The sequence below is a fragment of the Coffea arabica genome, chromosome 6c (genome assembly GCF_036785885.1).
Source record: "Coffea arabica cultivar ET-39 chromosome 6c, Coffea Arabica ET-39 HiFi, whole genome shotgun sequence".
NCBI lineage: Eukaryota > Viridiplantae > Streptophyta > Magnoliopsida > Gentianales > Rubiaceae > Coffea > Coffea arabica.
In genome coordinates, this window is record NC_092320.1 from 24062924 (window position 1) to 24071602 (window position 8679).

An 8679-nucleotide genomic window follows, 5' to 3' on the forward strand; every position below is an offset into this window, starting at 1 on the left:
ACGATAAGTGGACCACCATTACCATGTGCAATTACCCACTTGTTTTCTTTGTCTTCTCTCTACTGTTAACATTCTTTCCACCATTCCTCTTCATAAGAGGGAGATCTTGGCCTCAAGTTAAGATCTCCCTTCCTTTTCATCTGTTTCTTTTTTAATTTTTAATAAAGTTTCCCCTAGGGTATTCTAGTGAGAGTTTTGTCCCTCCCAGTGTTTACTTGTAAAAGTTTTCTTCTCTCTTAAAATATCCTAGTAGGAGTTTTGTTTAACTTTTTTTGTTATATTTTTCTCTAATCTAAAAGTTTTTTCACATCTATATGTTAGATTTGGAATTTCTAGGGTTGTCGTCAGATCTTAGTATTAGTTTTGAATTTGAATCAGTTGGATAGCAGATTTGAGAGAATAAATATGCACATATATTTATAGAGCAATCTGTGCAATTGGTCAGATCTGTTGATTTGTGATTCACAGTGTAATCTTTATTATTTTGTAAATCTTCTAAATCTAATGATTTTTCAAATGAGATATATCTGTGACATATTCTATGTATTTTCTACCATTATTGCAGCTTTCTTTATCCAGCAAATTGTACTGGATGATTTCTAGCTAGTTTATTAATAATATTAACTTCTGCTTTATCCAAAAAAAAATAATATTAACTTCTGTTTTATCCAAAAAAACTCATGACAAAGTACATTTATATCACTGTAAGATTCTAAATTCAGAAAAAATAAAGATTCTTTGAAAAAAATGAGAAATTTGAGAAAATAATTCTATTCTTTAAATGTACATTTATATCATTGTACATAATTCTATTCTTTAAAAAAATTGAGAAAATAATATGTGTTTGTATTTTTAAAAAATTTTCACCCTTATTGTTAACTGTAAAATTCTAAATTGATATTTCACTAATCATTATGTATTTCAAATCACAATAAACATTGATTATATATATTTTCAATGTGCTAATTATTCTTATGCATTTCTATTCAAAATTGTAAGAATCATATGTTGAAAAGCCTAACTACATCATCCTGGCTATATCTCCTTGATATGAGTAGGAAGATCATCACTAGCTCGTGCCAAGATGTTTGAGAGCCTTTTCAACCCCAATCCATGATGTTCAAGATTCCATTGAAATATATGAAGTCGTGAAGAAGATGGAGTTAGAAGAAACTAAGTTTGTTAACGTTGTTTGGAGCCTGGAAGCAGATTCGTGTGGCAATCCGCTCATGGATCCCATCAGGGATCCATCTCAGATCACTGTGGAGCAAAGTTTTCTTCTTGGTTTGTCTCTGCCTCGTATCCAGTTGCCAACCTATATGCCAATCCGGCCACCTCCTCGCACATTCTTGTCTGACTAAAATTAGGGTTTCCGTCGGACTGATCTTAGGGTTTTTGATGTCTTTTGTTTTGCTTGATTTTTTTTCTTTAGTTGGTTAGTTAGTCATTATTGTGAATAAATATGGCCAGCTATGTGAACTATTTGAGCCATTTAAAAGTAGTTAGGGAAATAAATGACTAAATCCTTGTCCGAATTGGATTAGTCTTAGTAGTTTAGATTTTTTCTATTCCATTGTAAGACAATTTTGAGAGATGAATTAATAAAAGTAAGTTGTTCTTCTCTTATGGAGTTCCTTGATGGAATGTGGGTTCTTTTTTAACTGTATCAAATATTTAGTTTGGATACCTATGGTGTTCAAGACAAAATAGTCACATCATCTTATTTTTTCAAACCAATAATCAATCCACTAGATTTTTATAGAGGGATTCTCTTTAGATCTAACAAAGTAGTTATTGATTCATAATCTAATCAAGATAGTTCATTTCATTGGCTGATCGACTTGATTTTTTAAAATAGGTTTTACTGGGTCGAGTTCGCACTCCTACCGATCAAGATAAAGCAACATAAGATGCTATAAACTTGCAAGAGAAATGGACATATCAGGTGAGCGGACATTTGGGGTGTTGATGAAGCTTGATTTGTTGGATAAAGGAACCGATGCATTGGATATTAGTACTCTCTCCTACTTAACGCATGAATTAGAGCTAAAAAGACTTTGCAGTCATGAAACAGATTTTCTTATTCTAATTCAAAATTTGAAGATTGGAAAAAAAAGAGCCCATTGGTTGGATTTTAAAACATTTAAAAATCTAAAAAAATATATATCTAAGAAGCTTTGGTTTTCAAAGTCAAATGACTTAAAAATTAAGAAGCATGGAATTACCTATGAAAATTTTAAATCTAGTCCAGAGAAACAATTCAAATTTTATATTAGAGATACAAAAAGAAAAAAAGTCTGACAAAGACTAATGGGGCAAGCCTAATGTACATAATAACGATGACCACTTGGACACTCCAAGTGGTCGGACGAAGTCAAACTATCAAAGTCAGGACCTGTAGAGTGCTTTACTTTCCCCTTCTTCCCCGGCTTGTCCCCGTCCCAGTCTTCTCTATTTTAGACTTTAAACAACCACATCCATAACCCAATTTCATCTTCCCAAATCCAAATTTTGTTGGTATGTTTTCCCTCTCTCCTTCTCTCCTCACTTGTTTATTTGTTACGCTAGTTCACACTTTTTCTTTCTATTTTTTTTTTTTTTGTATTTTTCTATTTTGTCCAATCGATTTTCACTGTTGTTTGATTCATCTTCTTATTTTTGCATTTTTCTTTATAATTGTCTGATGAGTCTTTTATTCTTTTTTCACTTTTCTAGTTGATTTTTGATCGGATCCGAATTGATCTAGGATGGATCAGATGACTCGTCCATTTTTGGACAACTCAGAGATGATTCAATTCAAGTCGACTGAGTTTGTCAGAGTTCTCGGCAAGTCTTCCGTCACCGTGGCAACGTGGACTGGGCACGGGCCGGAGTCCTCCAATCTAGTGATGACTCGGTCAGATCTTTGAACCATGACTATGCTATGTTTAATGTAATTTTTTCCAACAGTGCACATTTCATGGAATGAAATATTATATTTTATCAAAAAATAAATATTGATTTGTAGTCACGTTTCATTCTATAGTTGTTCATCTTCTAAGTAGGGAGGACAAATAGTAGATTAAGTCATGTAATTGGATATATAGTTTGGTAGAGCCATACAGGAGCGCACGAAACAGGCCCCCGAAACAAAGATAATTTGTAGCTCGTTATTATATACAGGACATGCAATTAGTGCAACTTAAGTTGATCCAAGGTGGGTTTCTGATTAAGTCTGGAACTTCGTTGCACTTGCACATATTCCATGTACTTCATTGGACCATAAGCGGCTGGAGTTTCACGCAGTAGCTGTGGAGCAGGGGTGACAATGGTGTCGGGTGATGGACCGTTGGCCACCACCAAGGACATTCTTGTCTTTTTGTTATTCAAAACAGCTCTGTGCCAAACGCTCTTGTACTTTCCGTTGCTCATTATCTGGTAACGACAAATGAAATTCACAAGTAAAAAATCAGTCTTTTCTTTCTGATTGATTCACGTGGTACTTAATTTTTTCCTTAAATATATGTCTACATGTTTAAACTATATACATATATATATATATATATATATATATATATATATAGTTCAAACTTACCTCGAGCTGGTCCGCAGTGTTGACAAAAATGGCGCCTGGAATGCCAGTAAGCTGAAACCACTTTCCCTTATTCTGTATCTCAAGGCCTTCTACTCCATTCTGAAGGAGAAAGGTCAAGAGGCCAGGATCTGTGTGGGGTGGAATGCCTATTGCTAATTCAGGCTGAGGACAGGGAGGATAGTAGTTTGCGGCAAAGATTTGAGTACTTGAGTCCAATTCCATGGCTTTCTCAATATAATCTTCTTCCAGGCCAAGGCTTTGTGATATCCCTCCAAGTAATTTCTTTGCCAAATCTCGGGTTCTCCGAGAATATTCCAGGACAATATCACTACAATAATAGTGGAGCCGAGGATTTTTTTTATTAGCAAAAAATTAGTGTAGTAATACGAGTGCAACGATACATTAGTCTAATGACTAAAATTGAAACTCCACAATTTAGAGATTTTGAATTTGAATCTTATTTTCTCTATTCTCATTTCTTAAATCCCACACCCCCGCTAAAATGAACTAAGAAGAAAAAACTAGTGTAGTTGTACAAGCACTTGATATGGCTCACATTCACGGACACCCGGAATATACTACATGCTTGATGAGCAAAGAGCCCAAAAAACTTTGTTAATCTATCGGAGGTTGATCAAATGTTAGAAATGAATCGTTGAAGGATCATAATCTAGGAATGAAATTTACATTTCCATCTTCCATTCACCATCATCCCAAGCAACGGGAGGCTAAGTGTTCTGAAGTTGAACAAATTATCAAGTGCAGCCAGCAAACTGCTTTCTTGATGCATAATGAGCGCGTTTACATATATTATTAAGAGTAGAAAGAAGGAACATCTCTACCTCAACGCTTTGGGTTTAGTGGGACAGTGATACTCTGGATGCACGAAAAACCTCAAATAATCCCTCCATAACTTGACTTTCTGGTTGCAATCATTGCCATCAATGGTGCCAGATCTGACCATGACTGGATATAAAGGATGTTTGTTTTCGAACTGCAACTTCTCCTTCTCTGGCATATCGAAAAACTCATTACACACATTAAACAATGCGCTGATTAGGTTTTCCGGTATGCCATGATTTACCACCTGCATGGATGGATACTCATGCACGTCAACCAAACGTTGTAAAACCATAACTAGCATATGCAAAGAGCATTGGTACAACAAGCACAACTCTCAGAAGAAAGCATTCGTTTGGATATTAATTCTTAAGGAGCATGCATGCATGCATACATACACACATACATATAAAGCTAGATTCTCGATTAATGCTAATGAGTTCAATGGAGAAGAAAGTTGGTTGATTACCAAGAAGAAGCCCCATTCCTCGCAGGCTTTACCAAGGTCTAGGATGACTTTGGCACGTTCATCAGGATCTGTTGAGCTGAGCAGCGAAAAGTCAATGACGGGAACTGAAACTTCAGGTCCCGTTCGGATGGATTCTTGGGTATCCTTAAAATGAGCAAATTCAGAAGGGAGGGACTTGAGGTCTTGTGATTGAACAAGGGTTTTAATACTTGCCATTTTTCTGGATGGTAGCTATTGGCAAGAAAAGCTGGAATAATGGCAATTGAGATGGGGAGATTTGAGTGTGAGTGGCAGGCATGAATGGAGAATGTGTACCTATTTATACAGTGTCAAGCGCTCCAGCAATTTGACTCTCAAGCGTGCAGGATTTTGGAAAGTCCCTGAGACAGGAGAACATGACACCTGCCTAGTCAATAACGGAGCACAACACCTCCCTAGTCAGCAATTCCCACTTTTCACTTTTCAGCTTTGAGCACTAAGGTTCATCTAGAATTCTAGACATTGATAATTATAGATGGCCGAGACGGAAGGTTACTTAACAAAGAAAAAACTGCTAAAAATTTTGTAGGGAATCAGAGACAATGAGCTCACTTGTATGATGTATCCTAGTAGCTGCGGGTCTTTTGGTTATAATGGTGTGATAGTTGATCAAACTCAAGAAAATATCGTATCGATCATTTCCTTTAAGAGTTTTGTTTCTTTACTTTGTCACTATAAGGGCCTTTTTTTTTTTGACCTGCCATCCTTCTCCGTATTATTTCTACTTCCAACCGTCAAATCTAGGATACCTGGTAGGGAAGAGAGCGTTAGGAGTTTTTTTCTGACCGGTGGACCAATCCCGGTGGTTAGGAGGACTTTCTTGGTTTAGTGACAAGGATAGAATGCTTGGGTCTCTCATTCTCCTTAGACGTGGCTTTTTTTCCTCCTGGCATTGCCGGGGTCATCAAGCTGGTAGAAGTAATTTTACTAGTTTCATCTACCTTAGACGTCACATTCTTTCTTTTGCCGGGGTCGTCAAGCTGGTAGAAGAAATTTTGTAAGGAACTGAGATTGTAGAGCAATTCTGGCCAACAAAGGCGTGCTTGAATATTGGGCTTTTTCTCCAAGCAAGAAAAACCAAAAAATTGACAGCATGATCAACAGCTTTCAAATCCTGTATCTATCACTCATGTGTTGCGCTTCAGAAACTTGTATGCTATCGAATTCCTTAAGAAATTAATATATTTAAACTCGTCTCAAATTTCCATGGCTCAAGATATTCTCGTTTCTTTCTTCAGAATATAATATAACAAAAGTTTAAATGTAGTACAACTGAATTAGAATATAGTGTAATGAAAATTAAAATAAATATTTTGTCTCAAAATAGATATATACAACAAAAAAAATATAAATATACACAAAATCATGTATAATATACAACAATCACATAATTGTATCCGATTCCCCACTATATACGTCAAAGACTTAAAGTTGCTTTTCGTGCCTCCTGATTTTGAATTGGCAGGTCTCTGCGTATACCCCTTCTAGAAGCAACCTAACTTTTTTATTTGAGTTCAGAAGCAACATAGCTCAATAGCAGTACCGGTAAAAATTCTACGATTTGGTGTCCCATTGCCAACTTTGATCAAAGTATGAACCCACCATGTCCACGTCAAGTACACTAGAAGACTATAGCTCCTCTGATGAAATCAATTTATTTGCTTTCACTTTCTAGGATCATACCGTCTTTACTGGTGCATGAGCTGCCCACGTATACGGTACACCTTCAAATTAAAGAATATAATTGGCGAACATTTTCTAAACGCCTTCCATCACCGGGCACCGACTGCAGTCCCTCAAACACAAAGGCCTTAAGATCTAACGTCACTATTTTCGGAGAAAATTCTAAATTCTCAAAATAAAAAAAATCAAGAGAAGATCTAGTACACTTGTACCATATAAATGAAGTAATAAACGTTGGTCCTTGTATTAGATTTCCATTTTTGTTTCCTAGCACCTACCGTTGTAGGTTTATCAATTTTTGTTTTAAAAATCATTCTAGCCCAGAAAAGTCATCAAGTTTTTTCTTTTTCCTTTTTGGTAAATCTTTTTCTTTCTAAATGTCATGAAGTCATTATAGTCTTCAAGACTATTATATATGCTCTATGGAAATGGAAAGGCATAAATCTAAGATGTAAAGGACAAAAGGTTGGCGACATATTGGATAGTGTCGATGAAAGTAATGGCATATGAAACAAAAAAGAAAAACACTAGCAAAGGCACATGTTATAAGAATTAGACAAAACACATACAAAGTTAAACATGAAAACGGTGATGAATACATTCATCCTAGATCCTTCTGCATGAAGAGAACACCATCAACTTCTTCTAAGATGTCCCATCCACTTAATCTGACTTACTCAGATTACCTCCAAATAATAGCCTCAGAATAAAAGCAAAATGAGGTACACATCTTTCCGGAACAAGTTTCATCGAATGCCTTGAAAGCAATATTGATGTGGAACACATTGGTAGGACATTTCAGGACAAAATGGATCGAGCAAAGGGAGGAAAGAAGCATGTCACGTGCAGCTGACTTCATCACCGGCACCAGACTTCGTGTGGTTGTTGTCTGACGATAATTGGTCTCAAAACCAGCGCCATATCCAACGTCGGCCATTGTCCGTTTCAATTTTTATTTTTAAATTCTTTTCCATTTTGATTGTAATTTCATATCCTTTTTCAATTAGACTTTGTTGCTTATACATAGGGATGTATTAAGGCTTTGTTTATTAGACTTTTATCAACTTTAATAAAATTATCTTGGTTTTTGCCAATTTCTCTCAAGTTCCTTCAAGATTTAAGATTCTTGTGAATTTTCTCAAGAGTTGATCATGAATCGCTCCTTTGTTTCCTTCGGGAATCATTTGTGAAATAATTTCTACCCGCTTTTGCATCAGTTGGTACCATAGCAGGTTTCTCCTATTCCTAAATTATATCAATGGCTGTTAACAAATCCAGTTATGGATCTTCTGTCTCTAAAACTGAAGTGCAGATTCAAAATGAACATTTGGATCATTTGGAGTGTGTTTGCAACAATTTCTGAAGTCATTTCAATGACTTTGAAACTCATTTTACTTGTGTGCAAGGAGACCTTGACATGCTGATTCAACACTTGGGTTTGCCAGACAACTGGGGACAAAATCAGCAAGGTGATCGAGATGGGAGAGTGCCTCTTGACCAGACCTCGTCAATGTGAAACAACCAAATCCATGTAGAGATCGGACCAATGATAATCCTCATAGAGACAAGGAATATAAGGGTGACTCGTCTGAGAACGGGATAGTTCTTGCTTTTGGCTGCGAGAACTGCAATCAAAGAGGTTTTCAACGTTGATTGCTGGAACTAAAGGAATTCAAGTTAAAGGTCAATGTCCCATGTTTCAATGGTAACTTGGGCATAGAGAACTGATAAGTTTGTATTTTGAGTGATTTAAGTGTATTTTATTATTTAGTTTTGGTCTGCTTTAGTCATTTTTATAGCTAATTAATTAGGTTTCTAGTGAAGTTTACATTTTGTGATTCAAAGTGTGAAAAATTGCATTTCTATGAATTAAAATAATAAAAACTTTATATTTTGTAGGTTTCAATCATTCAATTATCAAATGGAATGAATTGAAAAGATATTTGGATGTATGCTGATGATTTAAAGAGAATATGAAGTGCAAAATGATCATAAGATGAAATGCAATCAAGTATAAAAGAAAGGGAGTTTGACAGTTTTAACATCTGTTGGTATTTCGACTATATCTCGAGCT

The 8679-nt window shown here is 35.7% G+C and overlaps 1 protein-coding gene and 1 long non-coding RNA gene across 2 annotated transcripts; one reads left to right on the plus strand and one right to left on the minus strand.

Annotated features, from left to right (window-relative positions):
• Window positions 1-2259: 2259 nt before the first annotated feature.
• On the plus strand, window positions 2260-3470 carry LOC140008567 (uncharacterized). Its single transcript, XR_011816059.1, has 2 exons — window positions 2260-2517; window positions 2716-3470. It is a non-coding gene; the product is annotated as an uncharacterized lncRNA (long non-coding RNA).
• Window positions 3058-5184, minus strand: LOC113692339 (2-oxoglutarate-dependent dioxygenase 19-like). Its single transcript, XM_027210736.2, has 4 exons — window positions 4884-5184; window positions 4417-4661; window positions 3575-3902; window positions 3058-3414 (listed from the first exon to the last, which is right to left on the minus strand). Exons 1-4 carry the CDS (start codon window positions 5097-5099, stop codon window positions 3172-3174), a joined length of 1032 nt encoding a protein of 343 aa, XP_027066537.1. The 5' UTR covers window positions 5100-5184; the 3' UTR covers window positions 3058-3171.
• Window positions 5185-8679: the final 3495 nt, after the last annotated feature.